The sequence below is a fragment of the Hemicordylus capensis genome, chromosome 1 (genome assembly GCF_027244095.1).
Source record: "Hemicordylus capensis ecotype Gifberg chromosome 1, rHemCap1.1.pri, whole genome shotgun sequence".
NCBI classification, from domain to species: domain Eukaryota; kingdom Metazoa; phylum Chordata; class Lepidosauria; order Squamata; family Cordylidae; genus Hemicordylus; species Hemicordylus capensis.
In genome coordinates, this window is record NC_069657.1 from 355,706,692 (window position 1) to 355,729,699 (window position 23,008).

A 23,008-nucleotide genomic window follows, 5' to 3' on the forward strand; every position below is an offset into this window, starting at 1 on the left:
ATGCATGTGGTTTTCATCATAACATCTCACCAGTGGCACAACTAGATTGGACAGAGTTCAAATTGTGGAAGACGCAACGTATACTTCAGGGCCTGCTTCCACATCAACCAACGGGGACTGTTCCACAATGAGTACCCCCGGTACAACCTTTGGTACCTTTACCTCCTAAACTGTCTGGAGCCCTGGTTGTTCTGAACCAGTGTGTTCAAACGGCCAGTGTCTTTGGACCTGCCCATGGCCACCATGGAGCTGCCTCCTCAACATCCAGTTGCACCCCTTGAACCTATCCAAGATCCACCCTGCCCAGCAGAATCACCTCCCCAGGGTGCACCCTTAGAATCTTCTGATGATGATTCATATTATTCTTCGGAGTCCTCTGAAATGGACACGGATTGTGACAGTGGCATCCCACAAAATCCTTCCGATCCCCCTTCAGATGTTGCACCAAAGCCCTCCACGTCTGAACTAGTACAAGAAAATGATTCAGCTAATGGCAGAAATGCTGGGTCTGCAGGTCAAGTGCCCTACTACCGACCTCGAAGACCCCATTTATAAAATGATGGCAGCTGTACAATCTACACAACCAATTGCTCTGACGATGCTGCCGGTTATTACTAAAGCACCTAAAACTGTGTGGGACGTGTTGCAAACATCCACTCCTACATCAAAACATTTAGAAACTCTTTATCGCATACAGGATGAAGATAATTCCTATTTATTAAAACATCCCATCCCGAATTCTTTAGTTATAGACTGTGCATCTTCTAAGTTACCCCTGCTAACTTGGCAAAGAGGCACCTTTTAAACGTGGTGATTCTCTTTATTTAGCAGGGGGAGAGTAACTGGCCCTATCCACCCTCAGCACAGTACCTCCAGTGACTGTTGCTGGTGTCTATTTCATGTTTCTTTTTAGATTGTGAGGCCTTTGGGGACAGGGATCCATCTTATTTATTGATTGATTCTCTGTGTAAACTGCCCTGAGCTATTTTTGGAAGGGCAGTATAGAAATCGAATGAATGATTGAATGAATCTGGCCAACATCATATTACCCCTTCTGACAAAGAGGGTAGGAAACCTATGACCTTGGGCACTGTGTCTACTCCATGGCCAGCCTTTCTTTTCACATAGTGAATTATGCGGCCTGCATGGACCACTATAATTATTGTCTTTGGGACTCATTCCACAAGGACCTTACCACACTGAAAGCAGAGGACCTTTTTAAAAAAATTGATGAAATGTTTAATAAATCGGGTGACCTCACCAGACAACAATTAAGCATCTTCAAACACTTGGCAGAGACTGAGTCTAGAACAATGACTACTGCGGTCTCTCTCAGGTGCCATGCCTGGTTGCGATCTACAATGTTTGAATTGAACATCTTCCATTCGATGGAAAAGGCCTTTTTAGCGAATCCACAGATGCAATGATGGAAACACTAAAAAAAACAAAATGTACAGCTAAGAGCTTTTCTACTGCTGCTGACTCGTCCCAAGGCTCCTCCCATTATCAATCCTACAACTGTCCGCATTCCAGTTTCAAATACCAAGACCGAAAAGACTTTAGGAAGCCTTTTAAAACTTATCATAAAAAAGGATTATGCCCAACGAAATAAAAACCAAGGCCCTTGTACTGGCAAGGACAGTACCAAACAGTCTCTTTGACCTCAGAGACTGTCCACTGCTTGCACCATCATCGCCGGCCGAAGCCTTAAACACCAATGCACTGACGGTCAATGGCATGCCTCCAATACCAACTCGTTTGCCACCCAACATCATCAGACTGGCCAGTCATGCCTCAGCATGGCACAAGATAACATCCAACCAGTGGGTCTTAAGGATTATCAACACTGGTTACACCATTGAGTTCATAACTTTGCCAAGTTTCAAGGGCATCAAGACTACACACACACACACACACACACACACACACACACCCTGGCCCTGTGCCTTGGCATGAAGTGCATGCCCTGTTGAAAAAAGGTGATATAGTGTGGTGGACAGACCGACTGAAAGGTTTCTATTCATGCTGTTTCTTTGTCCCCAAGAAGGACAGAAGAATCAGAGCTATTATGGATCTCCACAACCTGAATCAATATGTGGATACACGAAATTTCCGTATGACAACGTTGCAGGGAATTCTTCTGCTCCTAGCCAAAGAGGAGTGGCTTGCCACGTTAGATTTCAAGGATGCGTATTTTCATATCGAAATTCAGGACAACCATTGCAAGTTCTTGAGATTTGCAATAGGAAATTTAGAATTCCAATACAGAGTACTGCCCTTTGGCTTATCAACAGTGCCAAGAGTCTTCACCAAGTGTATGTCAGTGATCATTGCCTATTTACGAACATAGCGGATCACTATTTTTCCGTACCTAGACAATTGGCTCTTGGTACACCACGACAGATTGAAATTGCAATCTCAGATCCAATTCACCCTACAATTACTGAAAGACTTGGGACTTCAAGTCAATTGGGACAAGTCCAAACTTCAACCGACCATGTCGATAGACTTCATGGGGCCATGTTGGATACTCAAACAAAACGGGCCTATTTACCTCTCGACAGGTACCAGCAAATCTGCGTCCTTGTATGCCACTTCGAGGATCACCCCCAGTAACGAGCCGATCAGATCCAGAGGCTGCTGGGTTTAATGGCCTCATGCAAATCCATGGTTCTCCACACTCAATTGCGAATGTGCCCTCTTCAGCTGTGATACTTGTGATCGTTCCGACTGAACGTTGACGGTCAAGGGATGCTGGTGGACATCCCTCTTCAAGTTCTAAAATCTCTGGCATGGTGGAAAATAAGAGAGAACCTTCTGAGTGGGGTTGCTTTCGATTCCCCGATTGATGCCTCCCTTTTGGGTTGGGGAACCCATTGCTGGACCCATGAAGTACAGGTTCTGTGGACAATACAACAACAACTTATGCACATCAATTTCTTGGAATTGATGGTAGCTTATCTGGCACTCAAGTCTTTTGCTCCCTTGATTCAGGACACGATTATGCAGTTACTAATGGACAATACTATGGCGATCACCTATGTAAACCGACAAGGTGGCACGGTGTTGCGTTCCCTGTGTGCTCTGGCATTGTCGTGGGATTGGTGCATATCCAAGAACATTTTCCTAGTTGCTATCAACATCAAGGGACTGGAAAACATCTTGGTGGATGACCTCAGCAGACTTTCAGAAACCAGCAACATCACAAATGGAAACTGAGACAATAATGCCTAGACCAACTGATAAAAAGATGGGGCGTTCCTCAGGTGGACATGTTTCGGCCGCCAACAAGAAATTTCCATGATTTTGTTCCAGAGCGGGCATTGGGCAAGGATCCCTGGGGGAAAGCCTTCTTTATATGTCTCTCCCCACCCCCAACCCCTGATCAACAGAGTAGTGGGAAAACTGATACAGGACAATGCATGAGCTATTTTGGTGGCACTATGGTGACCTCGCCAACCGTGGTTTGCGTCGCTACTCAGACTGATGGAGAGTGACAATTGCCACCTCCTATTGGACCCCGACCTACTGTCAAGAGACGGGGGGAAATATTACATCCATCCCCGTGGAGCTTGCAACTCACGGTGTGGAAGGTCTATTGAAAAATATTCTTCTGTAGGCTTGCCTCAGAAAGTGGTTCAAAAGAGGCTTCCATCAGAGAGGCCAAGACTAGAGACAGGCTCCATTGTTCAGTCAGGTGTCTTATTGGGGGGTAAAGATTAAATGCCCCACAAGAACTTCTGGCACAGTGGGTGCAAAAAGGCAGAACAGTCTCGTAGAGCCTCCACCAGAAGGACTTATGTGAGTAAATGGAAGCGCTTCGCTGTTTACGCAACAGATCATGGTTTCCATACGTTTAAAGCCTCTACTAGTCAGATCCTGTTATATTTAACCAGCCTGAAAGAAGCAGGCCTAGCTAATGTGTCCCTACGGGCCCACCTGGCCTCTATTTTGTCGTAGCATAATGGCTGGCAAAGTCATTCTGCCTTTTTGCACCTTTTGCACTTTTGGAACGGTGGTATAGAAATCGAATAAATAAATAAATAAGTGCAGCTGCCACATGGTCTGCACACTTACCTTCCATTAAGCACTATGCCATAGACTTACTTATGGTGGCGGAGGCCAGCTTTGGAAGAGAGGTACTCAAGAGAATCCTTCAATAGTGGGTGAAATGGCTGCATCCTCCGCCATGGAGATAAAGCTGGCTAGTCACCCATTTCTCATGATGACAATGGATCACTTCCAGATGGATAGGTTGCTTACCTGTAACTTATGATCTGGAGGTGATCCGTTGTCAGTCATGAGACCCGCCTGTACCTCTCCGCTGCAGCATTCTAACAAGAAGACTGACTTACCTACTTGGTCAATGAATCCCTCGACGTGGATCATCTATCATCAGATGGATCTTCAAGAAACTGGGACAAAATGGAGCCCGACTGCCGAGAAAAGGAAGGCACAAAGCATGTGCACGGCAGGGAGGGGCACCAAAGAGGAGCTAGTTAATCCATCTGAGAGGTCCCTGTGCAGGCACAGTAACCCATTTCTCATGACTGGCAACAGATCACCTCCAGATCATAAGTTACAGGCAAGCAACTTGTCTTTTTACATAATTCAGGAGATGGGATAGATCTGCCTGTTCTAAATGGGTTTACATTCCCCCAGAAGGAACAGAAACATAGTTTGGGAGTACTTCTGGATCCAGCCCTCTCTCTGATACTTCAGCTGGAGACAGTGGCCAGGAGTGATTTCTATCAGCTTTGGCTGATATACCAACTGCACAATTTCCTAGAAGAGAAACAGTGGTGCACATGCTTGACTACTGCAGTGCACTCTCTGTGGGGCTGTCTTTGCATGTATTCCAGAAACTGCAGTTGGTGCACAATACTGTTGCCAGGTTGGTCTCCAGGATGTCCCCAAAAGACCATATTTCCAGTTTTGAAAGATCTACACTGGCTGCCAATTGGTTTCTGTGCAAAATACAAAGTGCTTGTTATTACTATAAAGTCCTATATTACTATAAAGTCTTAGCAGCTTTGGCCCAGAGTATTTAAGAGAACACCTTCTTCATTATGAACCCTGCCACCTATTAAGATTGTCAAAGGAGGTTCGTCTGAGGGTGCCACCAGTTCACCTGATGGCAACTAAGAGGCAAACCTTCTCTTATAGAGTTGCAGAACCAGGGCTGCAGAACACACCTGTTGAAATCAGAGCTGCTCCATCCCTGATGGCTTTTAGGAAAGAATTAAAGATGCACCAGGCTTTTAGTTGAATTTTTACTGATTTTTTGTTGTTGTTTTAAATTGAATTTGTTTGGATGATTTAAATTTTTGGCTGTGTTTTGTTTTGTTTTGTTATTTGTGGTAGGTGGTATACAAATGTATTCAATAAATAAATACAAAAATCAGGTATTCTATGGGATGTGTAGGAATTCTGTTAACTGGTGAATGGTGTTAAGCAGAGAACAAGTCCAACTGAAAATTGTATTAGGTGATCAACCTAGTTGTATGTCAGTTAGTCTTAGGAATCCTATAGAATTCTGTGTGTTGCATTGTATTTAAGTCTTAGGAATTCTACAGATTTCTAAGTAAGTTTTAGGAAATATGAGAAAAGGTATTATGTGTGTCCCTAGGCATTGTATGTTATTCCTATAAATTATGTGGATTGGAGCAGGCAAAGTTTACTATAAATAAAACAGGGTGGGGGGGAGTTATTAAATATATAAATATATTAAAATAACAATTTATTTATCAATTATATTAATGCATAACTTGTACTTTTCTAAACCACAACCATGTAGTCAGTATTAATTTTAACATTAATTCTTCATTACAACATGACAAACCTGAACGGCACTTAAATTGTCATAGAACGTTATTTGTAACACAAAAAGATAGTTATCACTTTGGCATTTAGCCTGTGTTTCACAAAACCTTGCCCACTTCAAACTGATTGTTCAGCAACAGATCACAATAACAATTCCATATATTTTGGAATTCCTGCTAAATTTAACCAGGTTTTCATTCCACTTGGAAAACTGCAGTAGTCTAAGATGCCAATAGTTCCATACATTGCAATTTCAGCTACTGGTATTCTGTGGAATGCTTAGCCAGTGTGTGGGATAATTGAAATTTAATGCCTAATGCTATGGGGTGTAGTATAGAATTCCTAGGTATACTTTAGAATTCTTGAATTGAAACTTTGTCTGTAAGGTATTCATAAGCAATTTGAATACTGCATAATATCGTTTTGTGGGGCTGGAATGTGGCATCTCCATATTACGTAAGCAAATATTGTCAGTAAATGCTGGATAACTAGTATTTTTCTGAGGCTAAAGTATACCTATATTCTGCTTTCAATGTCAAATTGATACAGATCAAATTGCATTAATCTCCCACATTGCAAATGTCTGTGTTCAGCTTATTTCACCACCACTGCCCGTTTAATGAGATTAAGAGCCTGGAACATTATGGTTTTTGTTAATTGTGTTTATCCCTGTGTGAGCCAAACACAGCTGAATTAAAGCCAAGCCTTCAGCCTATCTTGGCAGCAGAAGCAGAATTAGATTAATTTGTGGATATGCACATTCAACATACAAACTTTTGAAAAGCAAGACCACACATGCCAAAACAAAATACATATTCCTGCATATGCTTATACATGACCATAAACTTTTTTATCATTTATAAAATGTTCCCATTTTTAACAACAAAATCAAAAGAAGTCATGAACAAAACCCCTGAAATTCAGAAAAGCAAATATTTATTTATTTGATTTGATTTGATTTGATTTTTATTGTCTTTCCAAAGAGACAAATATGTTGTCTCTTTGGATAGTATAAAATTATATAGAAGAAAATTGTTAAGTTTGGTTTTACACCCACAACCCAGCCCTACAGAGGTGGTAGACCTATTAAGATGATCCACCTGAGAAGGCTGCTGGATCCAATAGGAATCAAAAAGCCTTGGAGGGTTTCAATGCTGGTGCTGCCAGTGATTTTGTCGATGCCCTGGTAGGAACATGGAACTCACCGGGGCAGTAGACATGATTGCTCCTAAGGATCTGATCTGCTTTAAAAATGGCCCCTTGGTATACAAAGGAGTTGTGAGGTCTGAAGCAGTAAGGTAGGTGACTGGAACACAAGTGGAAGAAAACTTGGCTCGAATTTGACAAGACACAGCACAGAGCCATTTGAAGGTTTATGCGGAAACGGTGCATGCAGCAAAAGAAAATCCTGGTCTGCGTGCATTGCTTCTGCAGGTTCACATTCAATGGAGTTGTCCCAGGTTGTGAGAAACTTGATTCAGGCTCCTTCTAGTTTGAACCAGTCCCTGGAGACTGTGTTATGTTGTAATGCCTTTAATGGGTTCTTTGTGGACAAAATCTCTTGTATTCAGGTTGACTTGGTCCCTCTTGCAGTATTAGATTGGATCAGTTTCAATCTGTGATGCCTGAGGATGTGGACAAGCTGGTAACCTCCAGGTTGACTATTGCAATGCACTCTACATGGGGCTGCCTTTGTATGCTTCCGGTTCCGGCTTCCAGCTCCCTCCCAGTCTCATCAGCGTCTTGTGAGCTGTATTTTAATCTTTTTAATCTTTTAAAGACTTATTTATGGTTTTAATCCTCCTTAACAGTATTGCTGTAAATATTAGCAAATTGGGGTTGCTGAGGAGGCTGGACTCTGAAGAAGACTGTAATATCAGGCTGAGATACGAAGTTTGAAGTTGACCGGCTGGCAGACAGCCTGCTACCGGGGGGGCCGTGCTCAACGAGGTGGACGGTGGATGGCTGAATAAGATTTGGGACTGTTTAAAAAGTTGACCTTGACAGCATATGACCAATAGAGGAGATAATTAAACAGCAAGTATGAAGCGAGGCCAAACAATGAGAAAGAAGTGCACTAAAAGGAAGATAACTGGTAATAAGAAACGCTCCATATCTAACAAGAAACAGCTGCACGATTCTCTAGCTGAAGTCAAACTAACTACAGCGTATACGCAAACAAAGCTAGATTCCTTTCTTATGAAGCAGACACCAGTACGTATGTTAAACGAGATAAATGAGATCAATCCAGGAAATAGAAACGTTAACAGATTTGAGGATTCCTTGAATTTGTCTATCTCTGGGATCTCAATTCCTTCATCACTTACGCCCCCCGCACAGGCGAATCCACTGGCTGGGAATGGTACCACTGAAGTGGATACAATGCTAAAGAATCTGGCAGCAGCTGACTCAGCCTCCGATCCCAGTCTAAAATCCTTTATTTTAATGATTGAAACCTTGTTGTGCCTATTTCAGAGATTTTCTACAGTAAATGTGAAACTGGATAAGATTAATGAACAAGTAAATCAATTGAATAACATTACAAGGCAAATTAAACCCATTGCTACTGCTGAAGCATGTTCTCATACAGTACTCACTGGTGCAGATACCACTTGCTGCTCCCCAATAGCTGATGATTTGTTTGCTAAACCTGGTGTAGGGTATATTTTCCAACCCTGCCAGAGTGAACTCATTATCATTCTGGATGGACATAATGCTTGTCGCTGGGATAAATTGCATAATATCAAAAAATCTTTGGCGCAGCTGCTGGGTTTTGAGGAGGAATCTATGGACCTTAAGAAATTTGAGAGGCAGCATACAAGGAATCCCCTCGTGCTGAAGTTACTACTATCCTTTGAAAATGATCTAATTCCTGCATCCTTGGCAAGGATGAGGAAATTTCTGCATAAGTGGAGAATCTTCCCTAAAAGAGTATTTTCTAAACCCTCAATTGCGACTCCTTTGGACAAATATTTTGTTCAGGTTAAAAAGCATAGGATGGGGAAATCTACTTCAAAATCTGTAGATAAGCAATCCCAAGTTTGTCCATCCTCTACATCTATAGCAACGGAGACAACAGGAGATCTTGAGTACCTAACAGGACCTTGGGATGTTTCCCAACTGATTACGCTATCCTTAATAGAATGCTCAACTGGAGACAGCAGGAACTTCAATAACTCTACTGTCCGCTGCCCCAAACGTACCTATGTACCTACTAGATCTAAAGATGCAGTCTGTTCTACGAGTTACGAAACAGTGAATAGGCTGAGCTCCCCTTTGAGAGAGGGAAGTACACAACTTACTCCCTATTCAGAACAACACAGCGGAACTCAATACCATCCTCATTCTGAAATCACCAACCCTAGGAACGATCCATCACAACCTGGTGATTATCTAACAACTACACCAAGGAAAATACAACTCCTTGTGGCTGAGGATAAACTGGACATAACATCCTCAGCCACTAAACGAACACCCATTAAAACACTGGATCCTGGTAAGTTTATTCCAGCGATACCACTATCATCTGACCCACATTTGGATGAGTTTTATGCATTGATTTCAACCAATAACTCAACCCAAATAGAAGCGCTGAGTGCAATTAACAGGAACTCAACTGGACAGCCTAATAGTCCCTTGGATAATGTTTCTATGGAATTACTATCTCCGCTTATAGAGCATTCATTTCAATTCAACTCTGTTCTACTTCAATCTCCATCCAAACTGGGTTTGAGGGACTGGCTCGCTGAAGGAGAAGAAACTTTGGTGGAACGAGACACTGTCGGGGACACTGCCAGGCAAAACTGACATCCTATTCCACACCTGGCTTGTCAATCCGCTACAATAATCGTCTGGAATATTCATGGTTGGGGCTTTAAACTTTTAGATTGTGACCTCCTGAACTTTCTCTCTAAGTCTGACATCATAATCTTACAGGAAACATGGTGGTTAGGTGAAATAAAGCTCAAAAACTATATTTCTTACACGAGGCCAGCTCTGGCTAGTAAGAAGGCTGGTAGACCATTGGGAGGCCTTGGTATACTTATTACCTCACGCTTTAATACGCAGGTGGTGAAGGTATCTTGTCCTGGGGAGTGGGCTATGGCTATACTGGTCTCTGATCATAAAACCAGCTTTCTGTGTGTAAACTTATATGTCCCAACGCAGAGTTGCATCTCACAGACGGAGGCACTCTGGGGAGAAATTGAACAATACATCTTTAAGCTCATAGATGAATACCCTAATACGCCTCTGATTATAGCTGGAGATTGCAACGCGAGACTAGGTCACAATGATGTCTCACTTTATGGAAGTTTTTCTTTGTGGCCCCCATTGGATGAGTTAGAACTTGGTTTATCTAATCGTGTTTCTCTAGACTCAACGTGCAATTTTGCAGGGCTATGTTTAGCCCGAATGGCTAACAAACTGGACTTATTAATTCTGAATGGCACTGCGTCTGGGGATTGCCCAGGAAAATTTACCTTCCAACGGGGCACTAATCAATCTACTATTGATTATGCATTAGTTTCTAGAGATGTATTTGAAGCAATAGCCAGATTTAACATCATAGCTAGGCCAGAAAGTGACCATTATCCTTTAGTATTAAATTACACCTTCATGAAGCAAGATATGAGTTCTAGAGTTATGCCCTTTACACAACAGGCCACTGATGGGACTCCCAGAATCAAATGGAATTCCCAAATTAATCAAGTTTTCTCCGAATGGTTTAACTCGAAGAACGGAGAATCACTTAAGGAAGGGCTGCTGGATGCACTGATTAAAAGAGACCAAAATGCCCATATTCTTGAAAAGTATGAGGTTCTCACAAGATCAATTAAATCTCTACTAATTAAAGATCATCACGCCAAACCTAAAAAGAAAACTGGCCATACCAAAAAGTGGTTTGACCAAGAATGCATAAGGACAAAAAGGCATCTTGTCATGCTCTCAAAATATGCTATTCTCTGCCCATCTACACATACACATTTAGAACTGTCTAAAAAGAAAAAGGAGTATAAAGCTCTTCTTAGAACTAAGAAATCGATTGCAACTCAAAAGGAATGGCTATCTTTGATAGAAGCAGCTAGGAAAAATGATTTAACAAATTTTTGGAAGCTGATTTCATTATCCCAAAATAAGGTGAACTCTGAACGGGCCTGTCCAATTGCCCCTGAATTATGGGAATCACATTTTCGGAAACTTTATAGCAACCACACATTTAAACCCCAGATTGACCTACATATAGATACTTTACCTTCCTGGCCTACAGTCTCCACCTATGAGGTAGAACAACTAATTATGCAGCTGAAGGGTGGAAAAACACCCAGGAACGATTACATCCCTCCAGAACTATTAAAGGCTCATATAGACTGGTGGGCCCCAGCACTGGCTCTTTTGTTCACCTATATAGACCAAACTGCACAATTCCCTCAGGAGTGGGGCTCAGCCATGGTGGTCCCGATTTATAAAAGAGGAAATAGGGAGGATCCCTTTAACTACAGGCCAATTAGCCTTTTGAATATAATAAGTAAATTGTACGCCAAACATCTGTGTGTAAAACTTTGCTCTTGGATGGAGCAGGAGCATATAATCCATGATGAGCAAGCAGGTTTTAGACCGAATAGATCGGTTATGGACCATTGCTTAATTTTACAACAACTTGTGGATAAACAAGTTAGGGTCCATAAAGGACCACTGTTTGCCGCTTTTGTGGACCTTAAAATGGCCTTTGACTCAATTTCAAGGAGTCTACTATGGACTAAATTGGCTAGTACATCTATAGATCAAAGGCTTTTATTATTGCTCATCAAGCTCCATGAGAACTCCTCTTTAAGAGTACGTTTGGACACTGCCGGCAATTTCACCAATTCAATTCCAACAGAGAAAGGTGTGTGGCAAGGGTGTGTGTTGGCCCCTTATTTATTCAATCTGTACATTAACAATCTGATTAATCGGCTGCAAAATGTTGATATCCACGCACCTAAATTAGCCAACAAAAAGATCCCGATCCTGATGTATGCGGATGACGCGGTTATTTTATCTCAAACCAGGGTCGGGCTCAAAAGAGCTTTAGATGTTCTAACATCTTATTGCCAAGAGGAACACTTGACGATCAATTATAATAAATCTAAAATTATGTGCTTTAAAAATAAACCAAGGATATTTACATGGACCTTGGATGGACACAAATTAGAACAGGTCAATCAAATCAAATATCTTGGGGTGGTTTTTCAACAAAATGCTGGGAGAGTGGCACATATGAGAATGGTAGCTGACTCAGCAAAACGCAGTGTGGTGGCAATTAACAGATTTTTCAGAACACGGAGCAGGTTTCATTCCTGCGGCTTTAAAACTGTATTCAGCAAAGGTTATCCCTCAGCTCTTATACAGGATCCAACTGGGACCTTATGCAAACTTTGACATGCTAGAAAGAATTCAATCCGGCTTTTTGAGAGCTATCTTTGGGACTACAAGATGCACCTCAAATGTAACACTGCGCATGGAGGCCGGCCTCATAAAGATTGAATCTCGTGCCTGGCTTTTAATTATTTACTTTTGGTTGAGAGTCCACCTACGCCCGGTGGGCCTAATTCCTCAGTTTCTATCGTTAAACCCACAACCGCAGTGGTGCACTGTAGTTAGCAAAAAGCTTGCTGCTCTAGGAATAGACCCTGAACAACTGCTGGAGTTAGACTTGTCAAATGTGAAAAGAATAGTAAAACAGCGTTTGACAGATATTGAATTGCAAAATAACCGGGCCTCTTTGACAGAATTCTACAAAGGAGTAAGAACTAGATGGGATCTTTCACCAGCAAATTATTTGTCCCATATTACACTCAGCAAATTCCGGTGGGCATTTACAAGGGCAAGAACAAATTCTTTTCCCTCTGCATTATTAGCCGGGAGATACAGTAGTGTTCCCTTGGAAGAACGCTACTGCAGATGCGGCAGTGGGGAAATAGAATCTATTGAGCATATTCTATTATCCTGTAAATTACATAGGCAACCCAGGGAGCACTTAATTTTACCTCTGGTCTGTAAACAGACAGATCGATCTGCTGAACAACTTGTTAAATACTTACTTTCTGATGAAAATGTTTTAAATTTTAACTCCGTAGCCAAATTTTGTTATATTGCTTTTAAGATGTATAATGAGAACCTATAGAGTTTTCTATAAATTGTTCTGCTGTTTGCATGCATGGATTGTTTGGTCTAGGACCGTAAATAAAACTTGACTTGACTTGACTATGTAGTTAAAAAAACTTCCGTTAGTTCAAAATGTGGCAGCCAGACTGGTCTCTGGGGAGATCCAAAGAGACCATATTATGCCTGTTCTCAAACAGTTGCACTGTCTGCCAGTATGTTTCCAGACAAAATACAAAGTGCTGGTTATCACCTTTAAAGCCCTAAACAACTTAGGTCCAGGTCACCTTAGAGAGTGCCTTCTTCTGTATGATCCCCATCGTACGTTGAGGTCATCTGGATTGGTCCAGCTCCAGTTGCCACAGGCGCGTCTGATGGCAACTTGGAGCTGAACCTTCTGTAGCTGCTCCTGGCCTGTGGAATTCACTCCCAGCAGATATCTGCAGTTTGGACTCATTGTTGGCCCTAAAGACTTACTTCTTTGGCCTGGATTGCCAAAGTTTTTAAATTTTTTTTAAAGTATTTTAAATTGATTTTATATGGCTCTGAACTATTTTAAATTTGTTTTTATATTGTTTTAATCTGTTTGTTTTAAATAGTGTTTGTTTTTGTATTTTACTTGTGCACTGCCCAGAGTCTTTGGATGAGGCAGTATAAAAATATAATCAATAAATAATATAAATAACTAATATAAATAAATAAATAATATAAGCTCCAAAAATGTAAATTTTGTGCTGTTGTGAAAGATATATGGGCTATTCCCACAATCAGCCAAAATTGGGCTAGGGGAGCTGAGCCCGAATTTGCTTGATCATGGGAGCCACCGGGCTTGCAAGTGAGCCCGGTGGCTCCCAGGCGATTAACCCACCTAAATACCCCTCCCCTAAAACCAGGTTTGCAGAGCGAGCGCTCCGCAAACCCAGTTACTTTGATCGTGAGTAGCTGCGGTGCGGCTCCGCGTCGCGGCTACTCATGAGGAGACCCCTGGAGGGGAGGCGAAAAGCCACCTCCCGGATCCGGGGGTCTCGCCTGCATGCCCTGCATGCTCGTACAGGGCATGCTGGTGCTTCTGGGGGACAATCCCGCTCCCCCCAGCCCCCGCTGGCTCCTACATGGAGCCAGCAATTGTGTGGGTGGCCAATCCGGCCACCCAGGGCTCCTGCCCGGATCATCTGCGAGGAAAGTGGGCTTAGCCCGCTCTCCCCGCAAAACCGGCAAAAGTGGGTCTCACTGATTGTGAGACCCGCCTCATAGACTATTTGCTTCAGAAACCATCCTTCTCCCCTTCCATTCACCCAGTCAAGCCCTAAACTTCCACCCACTCACCAACAATCCTCAAAACCTTTCTCACTCATGTGGGTGTTCTAGCAGTGGTGGAAGCAAGCAGGAGGAAGAAAGTGGTTGCTATGCCAGTACACCAGGGACAAGTGGGCCCTGGGAAATGTAGCCCCTTGGAAAACTATCCTTCCCAGACCTGCTAGTACTTCCTCCATTCCACTTGCATGGCCACCACTGAAAAAAATCAAAAGCAGTACTCAAGGTTTGAAGATAATAAAGAATTGCTTAGGGTTTAGAGGTGGATGGATGGGTAGGAGCAGGGGGTTTGGGGACTGGCTGGGTATGGGCTCAGAAATAAAATGGGACTGGGTCAGAAATAAACTGAGCAAGTTCTCAATTTGGGGTTAATAGTTCACCTTATTCCAATGCAATTTATTTTGGGGCCTGGGGGAGTTCACCTATCACTAAATAATATCAGCATGTATTATAAGCATATCCAAAATCATAAACACTTGTGGACACCTGAAATTCTGTATAAACGTATTTAGTAAATATTTATGCTTGTCTACCTTTTTAAAATTGAGTTCTTAACTGCTGGAACACTGAACAGTAAATAGGACATGTCTTCCCAAGCATTCCATAGATTTTAACTATTGAATTTTGATATTAATATTTTTATATTGCAGCAAATATCAATATCAGAGAAACAGAGGCTACATAATGCCACAGCCATATGCTTCACAAATACACATTGATTTAGAGCTTGAAGCATTGGGAAGCTATTTGTTAAATAGCAACAATTGGAAAGATCATTTTATTTACAATTTTTAAGAGTTTTAAATTTATTTTCCCCCTTTTGCCCTGCTTTTAGGTTTATTTATATTTATATTCCACTGTGCCATGAAAGAAAATGTACAGAAACAGTGGAGACGACATCTCTGCTGTGGCAGGTTCAGGCTGGCAGACAACTCAGGTAAAGGCTGTGACTGAAAAATGATCTCTAGTTACCTAGATATATAATTTGTAGTCTGAGAATAAGATTATATCCAGAAATTTTGTTTCTTTGCATAGTTTGCAGTCAATGGGGATGTTGGAAAATAAAGCCTAAATGACCAAGCACTTTGTTGGAGGGTGAAATTTGGATCCTCATTTTAAGTCCACAACAAAATTCCCATTGGGCAATTGTATGGAGAAAGCAGAAATAGCTTCCTGTGTCCAATAGGAATCCATTAATGTTTTTTATGGTTTGTTAATTAAGCCTGGTATTACTGGTTAGTAGAATGGTGTTGTACGTAATTCCAGGAAGGGATGAATCATTAGAAGTGAGCAATATTAAAAGGGCCCACTGTTGTGGTATTATTACCAGGAGGCTGTGCTCATCACTGAGCCTCTAGACTATGCCTTGTACTCCTTAAAAACTGCTTACATAGCTTAGAATATGCTGGTTGTGCCTTCATTCCATCCAGGGGAACTAATGGCCATGCGCCAAATACTAGAGAAGTTTAAACACCCTGAGCTTCCCCCCTGTTTTCTATACTGGGACAGACAGAGATTTTCCTCTGGCTTGTTTTTGTGTGGTTTAATAGCTTTTTCTGCATGTTTGAATGCTGGCAAAGAAGAGAGTCTGGCTTATGAGTAAGAGGCATGAAATATTTTGGAATGGTTTTTACCAAAGATCACCATATCCTTCAATATGAGCGTGTGGAATAAGATTAGAAAACATAATTTGGCTATGAAGTATCTTAGAAAAAATATCTTGCTCAAGTCTACATACGTTTATCATAAGCAGTGAAATTCACCTCAAGTTAATGGTATTATGTGTGCCTTTTTGTTCATAAATTTCTACTTTTAACTGCCCTCAATCAGGTCAGTTTTGGCCCCATTAAATAGAAGTTACTCATGCTTCCTGTGTAACACGCAAAGCATTGTGGACAAATATACACACCTGGATATTCGCACATCCCACCAAGGGGAAATTCACAACTTCCCTTTTGGATGTTAAACAGAATTAGAAAAAAGTGCAAATGACTTCTGTTTCTTCCTCTGTGTAATGTCTAAAGCCATCCACAGAAAATTATTCAAAGCAAATGTAAAGTTACCAACAGCTTCCGTATTCATTTATTTTCAGACTGGAGCAAAACAGCAACAAACATTATTAAAAAGAGCTCAGACAATCTGGGGAAATCCTTGTCTTCCAGTTCTATTGGTTCCAATTCAACCTATTTGACGTCTAAATCAAAATCCACATCCAATACCTTCCTTAAAAGGAACAGCCATTCTGGTAAGTCATTTCTGAAATATGGCAAACCTGTGATCATTTATTTTACATTGTAGATAAGGTTTCATTGCAAAGAACAGGGGTGTGCACAAAAAGCTGGCTGGCCCTGTTTGGTCTGGCACTCCCTCGAACCGCCCCCCGCTCCGGGTTGGTTCAGGTTTGGGGGGTTTGCAGACCGCAATTTAAAAAAAAATTACCTTCTACTCCCCTCAGGGGAGTTCAAGGAGGCAGGGGGGTTTACGGGGGTCCCCCCTCCTCCCGCTAGCCTTCTAAAACACCCCCTCGGCCCATTTCGGGTGCTCTTCGGCCAGTTTTCGGCCTTCACTCAGCGTCTGGTGGCCATGTTGGGGACTGGGCGCCTGTGCACATGGCCTCTGCATGGCTCAGGTGATTCACCAGCGAGGGGGTGATTTAGAAGGCTGGAAGGGGTATGGGGAACCTCAGTGGAGTCCCACCACCACCTTCAGGAACTCCCCCGACAGGAGTAGAAGGTTAAAAAAAATTAAAAACCATTTTTAGTCCATGAACCCCTGAACTATGGGAGATGTTTGGTCCGGCTCCGGACCGAACCGGGGGTGGTTGTTCGAGGGTCGAACCCCTGAACCAAAACCTCAAAGAACCTTGAACCCCCAAAACTGTTTGCACATCCCTACAAAGGAATAGCAAGCATGTGAATATATATCAAATGTAGTGGAAGTTCTTAAAGTGTTTATGAAGAATGTAACAACTGGACGATAATTGTTTATACAGGATATGAACTATATGTTAACTATCATTGCCATTGTTACTTAGATTTTTATTTGTAGCTATTCAACAGTTTCCATACAAGCAAGGCTGAAAATAATGGCTGACATTCTGCACAGCAGAACATCAGCATTAGGGACCCATTGAGGCTGCTTTGTAAAGAGAAAGGCAATCTTAACGCTGTTGCTGATGAGGCACCATTGCTGCCGTTGCTGCTGAATGACTTAAAACTGCTTTCAGGCAGTTGCACAGCATTATATCCATTGTTTCCAACATGTTAGATCAGAAACATGTTGCTTGACATGTTTCTGAGTTAAGTAATATTTTCAGAGCTTGTGGGATTCTTGAAATATTTGCATTCTTGCACAAATGCCCAACACCACCAGCACCTCACCAGAAGCCCACAGCAGTGCAGGTGGATCACTACCACCCATGTTAGGCTGTGCACCATGAAGGCCATTAACATTTATGTGGCTTGTTGACAGACTTCCAGCTTCTGCCACTGAGTGCTGCTGCATTGACCTAGTGCTCTTACCAGTGGCATTGAAAGGAGAAATGAATGCATGAGAACTGATATACATTGTGACCTGTCCCCATGTCCCCAAAGTAACAACCACTGTTGTCTCATTATATCCCTTGGTAAGGACATTAGATCTTCTCCCATGCAGTTGCAAAAGCTGACAGTTGACTTCGGCTGTTAACATCTACTGCTTAATAATGGAAATAAGAATGAAGTTTTGTCACTAGTCAAGAGTTCCTGAGATTTGCGAGCTCATATCAGAAATGATTGTGTCATAAGGCTGATTTGACATTTGCTATTTGAAAATGTCATCAAGAATAATGTAGTAGGTTATGAAGTTTACCTTTACCATAACAAATATACTTTCCTGTACGTTAATTACAAGGCTGTAGTTGTACTGTTTGACCTTTTTGGTTTGTTTTATTAACCTCATTGTTGTGTAAAAGCACCTCCTGTTGTGGTGCATTTGTTTGCTACTGGACCATTCTTGTTCTATACTGTGTTCCACACTAGTGTATATGAATTGATTTGTTTGTGGAAAGATTGGTGTGCAGACAGCCACCTTCTTCACATGCCCAGAATTCTGTTTTTCAAATTTAAAATGTGCCATTCTTGACAATCTTAGCTTAATACATTTTAAAACCTAGTCCTCTAATCTAAAGAACTACATAATTTCAACAGGGCTTCTGACAAGCAACTTTGTCAGGATGTCGATCACTGATTACATCTTGTACTTCTCCACTTACTACCTTGGGCTTAATATTTCAGACATTATTTTGTGATAAAGCTATTATTAGTATAATTACTGATGAATTTTGCCTAAAGCAGAATTTTGGACAATTTGGGTGGCCTCACAATTTGAGGGGAACCTACTGATATTTTCTTCCCTTCCATTCCAACTTATCAGTAGTGCTGTCATTTCCTATGTAACTAAGGTGCCTCTGATACAGTGCAACTGCAAGTGAAGTGTGTAAACATGAGAGCATCTAGACCTCAATAGTACTAATTTTATATATAAATATTTCCAGGTTTAACTTAAACAAATAAACCAGATGGATACCATTGGCTTTTTGACTAAATGTTACTAGTTGCTCCTTTTACTTTCCTGCTTATCACTTTAGCCCATTGCAGTCATCATTTATTCATCCATGTAGAATGAATACACATGGGGAATGGGCTAGCATAGTAGAAGCAAGTGTTAGTCCTCAACTTACATGCATTCATTAGAATATCTCTATTGAGATGCTTGGCATACAGCTGTATGCATTTGGGATGCACATGCATTGAGGTGGAGTCTGCCCACCACCACCACCACCACCCCATGTGCCTTCATTCTAAACAAACAAATGACTAAACAGGGCTGTGGTGACTAATGCTGATGTTATTTTGTAAATAAATAAGAAAGTTAAAGCCTTCTGTGCCAAAGTTCAAAAATCAGAGTTATTGCCCCATCTCATTCCACTAATTGCAGCCAAACTGTATATAGCATTTATATATCATAATTCTATATGTCTTATACTGAGTCAAAGATTCCAAAGTAGGGATGTGCACAGAACCGCAGAGCTGCGGTCCGGCACAGATGTGGGGGGCTCTTTAAGGGTGGGGGAGGGTGTACTTACCCCCCCCCCACTGGCGCGTTTGTTATGAAAAGCTTTGGGGGCGGCAGGATACCTCCCTGCCGCCCCTTCCCCCAGTTGTCGGCAAAAGGCTTCAAAAAGCCTTTTGAGTGTGCACACGTCACGTGCACATGTCACGTCTCCATGTCATGTGCGCACACGTCGCAGAGACGTGACGTGCGCGCACGACGTGCACACGCACAAAAGGCTTTTTGAAGCCTTTTGCCGACGACTGGGGGAAGGGGCGGCAGGGAGGTATCCTGCCACCCCAAAAGCTTTTCATAACGAATGCGCCAGTGAGGGAAACGCGGTGGGGGGGTAAGTACACCCTCCCCCACCCTTAAAGAGCCGCACACACCTATGCCGGACCGCCAGACCGCCCTCATGTCCGGACCAGTCCGGAGGCCTTCAGAATGTCCTCTGGAATGGTCCGGGTTCATCCCTATCCCAAAGTACTAAAACATATGTTTATATGCTTTTCTTAATTAAGCTATAGCTTAGTGTTTTACATTATAGGATAATGTAAAACACTCACTCATCACTTGGCATTGTGCACACAAGATTTTTTAAAAATATTATTATTATTTAACTTTTTGCACAATTTCTGAAATATGTTGTTTCGTTTAATGTTATTTCATTCCATATGAAGCTAGATAATTTTTGATCCTGATCTTTGTACAGCTGAATATTGATTTAAAACCAATATTTAAGCACATTTTTACTAAACAATATAGTAGGTTTGCATCTCCATAGTGGTTGTTAAACTAGTTTCTGTTCCCTGGAATTGACTCAGACACTCATGTTTGTGGTATAGATAATGTCTTCTAAGAACATTTCCTCATCAGAGGTGGAACGTACAAGGTAATGTGTACATCACCTTGGCTGAATGCATGATTGCCAAAAGTTGGTGTGAGGACACTTGCATGAAGTTCTGATTGGCACAAAGGACTTTTCATACATACTGCTTCATTTTGTACTGTGCAACTTCCTCTGTCATTAATTCTGATTGACTGTGATTCAGCACACAAAGATGCTTCAGATTCTGGTTGGCTGTCAAGTGCATGAGAATGATGTATCTCGGGAACTTTCAGGACAGTTTTGTATTCTGCAAATATGCAGCAAGAGAACTGGATTTGGAGTTTGTTTCTTATTTCAACAATGTGAATTTCTTCCAACAGCTTACTCTTCTAAAATGTGTACCATGAAAGGTATATTGTGTACCATCAATACACAAATTCATTTTTTCTCAGAAGTGTCACTCACAGGTTTTGTTTTTTTACTCAAAATACATGTGCTTAGTTTATTAAAACAAAGACAAAAGGGAAAAACATAATTCCTAATAATTCTTTGCCAAGAAAATCTTGGTGGCTGACATTGTCACTAAAGGTGCAGAGGCGCAGCATGCAAAGTACCTCTGCACTGTTTAGTAATTCAGAGTTGAGCTGCAGGCATGGAGGAGACACAGTTTTTGCTACCCCATCCCTGAGGGCTGTGCAAACTTGAGGGAGCTACTTCCAGGTCACAGGAAGCACTTCTGGGGTAGGGGGGGGTTGCTTAAAAAACACGCATACACACCCTCCTGTGTACAGAGCACAACTCTGGATTACTAAATGCTGCAGAGGAGCTTTGCACACTATACTTCTGCACCAGTAGCAACAATGTGAGCCATTGAATTCTCTAGCAAGGACATATTTTTCTAGTCATTTAAAGTAGTTGCCGTTACAAACGGAATTAGATATTTTATTTCTAATTAACATGAGTACTTTCTTGTGTGTGTTGGTTCAACACATATTGAATATACAACATAAGGATAAGCAAGATATTTTGAAAGTTCACTATATACAGTGAAAAAGCTCAAGTGCAGCAGTTAAATCTCAGTGATGCTCTAATTGCAAACATGGTGCTATTTCCTATGGTCATATATGGTGACCTATAGCACCTATGTATTTCTTCTGGTGCTATTTAACATGTACTTCCTATGGTGCTATTTCCTGGCTAGATTCACATTTCTCAGTAGATTTCAAATAGAAATTTCTCAAAGAAATTTATTTGTGAAAAATACACATTTGATATATCAGAAATCACATGAGATGAAAAAATCCATCTTTCAAACCTTTTCAAAGGTAACTGAGAGAAAAAATAGACCATGAGCCAGAAGATCATGCAATATTTGAATGTTTGCAAGGAGAATAGGTTTGTATGTACTGTATCACTGAACATATTCATCTGCTTGATAAAAATCATAATTCTGTTATGCTTCAGCATGCCTTTTCTTTCTATCAAGAAACTAAAAGAAAATAAAATTCTGCGCTGCTTGTTCTTTTCTTCACTTGCAGATCAAAAGCAATGCCTATTTTAAATTCTGCTTCATTATAGCTCAGCATTATCATAAATTCTTTTTGATAAACTTACCTTTTTCTTTTGTTTATATGACAAATATTTATATACTGCTTTTCAACAAAAGTTTTCAAAGTGGTTTACATAAATATAAATAAATACTAATGACCTGTCTAGCTTATGAACATGTGGAAATGGAACATGTGGAAACGGAACTGAACATGTTTTTGGAAATGTATAATTTTATTATTGTTTTCCCAGTAAAAACATGGGAATACATTATGGTAAAAATAGCATCTATTGTAGAAGCCTTATGCCCAGTCATAACTAATGATTAAAGCCAGATCTTATTTGCTAGGTGATTGCAAATATAATATGCTTAATTGACATACTTAATGCTCATTACTTGAGCTCCACCTAATGGCAATATTTAGGTTAGAATTTATGCCAGTAAATACACTTGCTAGTTTGCCATTTCTTCTAAAAGGTAAAGTGTGCCATTGAGTCGGTATAATATTGGCTGACACATCCTACTGTGTAACATAGGCAGTACAGAACCACCCATGCCACTGTGAGACTCTAAATCAACCAGCAACGATGCTGCTCAAGAGAGTATGACCTGTACTGCTGACTCTTGCCTGATCACATGTCATGCGCTACTTCTATTGGGAATAAATAATTTAGTTATTTATTAAAATTTTCTTATATACCACCTCCTCCAAAGGCTGTAGGCGGTGGACAACAATAATACCAATCGCAATTAAATATATATAAATAAAATAAATTAAAGGGCAAACACCTGGTGAAACAGGTAGGTCTTAAGAAGGGCCTTAAAAGCAGCGAGAGCTGAACAAATCTAGGGGGAAGAATGTTCCAAAGAAGAGGGGCAGCCCCTCTTGGGAATGGAAGCAGCCAAGCTATTTATTTATTTTTATGCCACCCTTCATCCTAAGACCCCAGAGTGGTTAACAAAAAGATAAAAACAATAATAAAAATTCAATAAATGCAACCTAAAAATAAGAACACACACAGCTACAATTTAAAAAGCGGGCGGGGGGGGGACTTTAGAGCCCCACAGTGGCACAGGTGGTTCTGAACCACCTGCAAGACATGTCAGCCATTGTTCTGAATTGTACACAGGTAATGGGATTAAAATGATTAAGATTCTTGGTGATTCTAAGAATATCTCTAGGTGATTTCAGCTGAAAATTGAAATAGTGATGCTATCTACTAAGATGTTTCTCTGACAGAATTAACAAGAAAACCAGC

General features: G+C 41.2%; 1 protein-coding gene across 7 annotated transcripts in view; it reads left to right on the top strand.

The window, feature by feature from the left end:
- Window positions 1–23,008, top strand: part of ADGRG6 (adhesion G protein-coupled receptor G6) — a 185,804-nt gene that overhangs the window by 155,333 nt on the left and 7,463 nt on the right. For 6 of the 7 annotated variants that reach the window (XM_053290074.1, XM_053290064.1, XM_053290054.1 and 3 more), the window contains 2 exons: window positions 15,116–15,217; window positions 16,373–16,525. In XM_053290074.1, the coding sequence (XP_053146049.1) occupies window positions 15,116–15,217; window positions 16,373–16,525 (255 nt within the window). Of the gene's footprint in view, window positions 1–15,115; window positions 15,218–16,372; window positions 16,526–20,216; window positions 20,264–23,008 lie in introns of all 7 variants that reach the window. The other variant, XM_053290113.1, reaches the window with a different exon arrangement.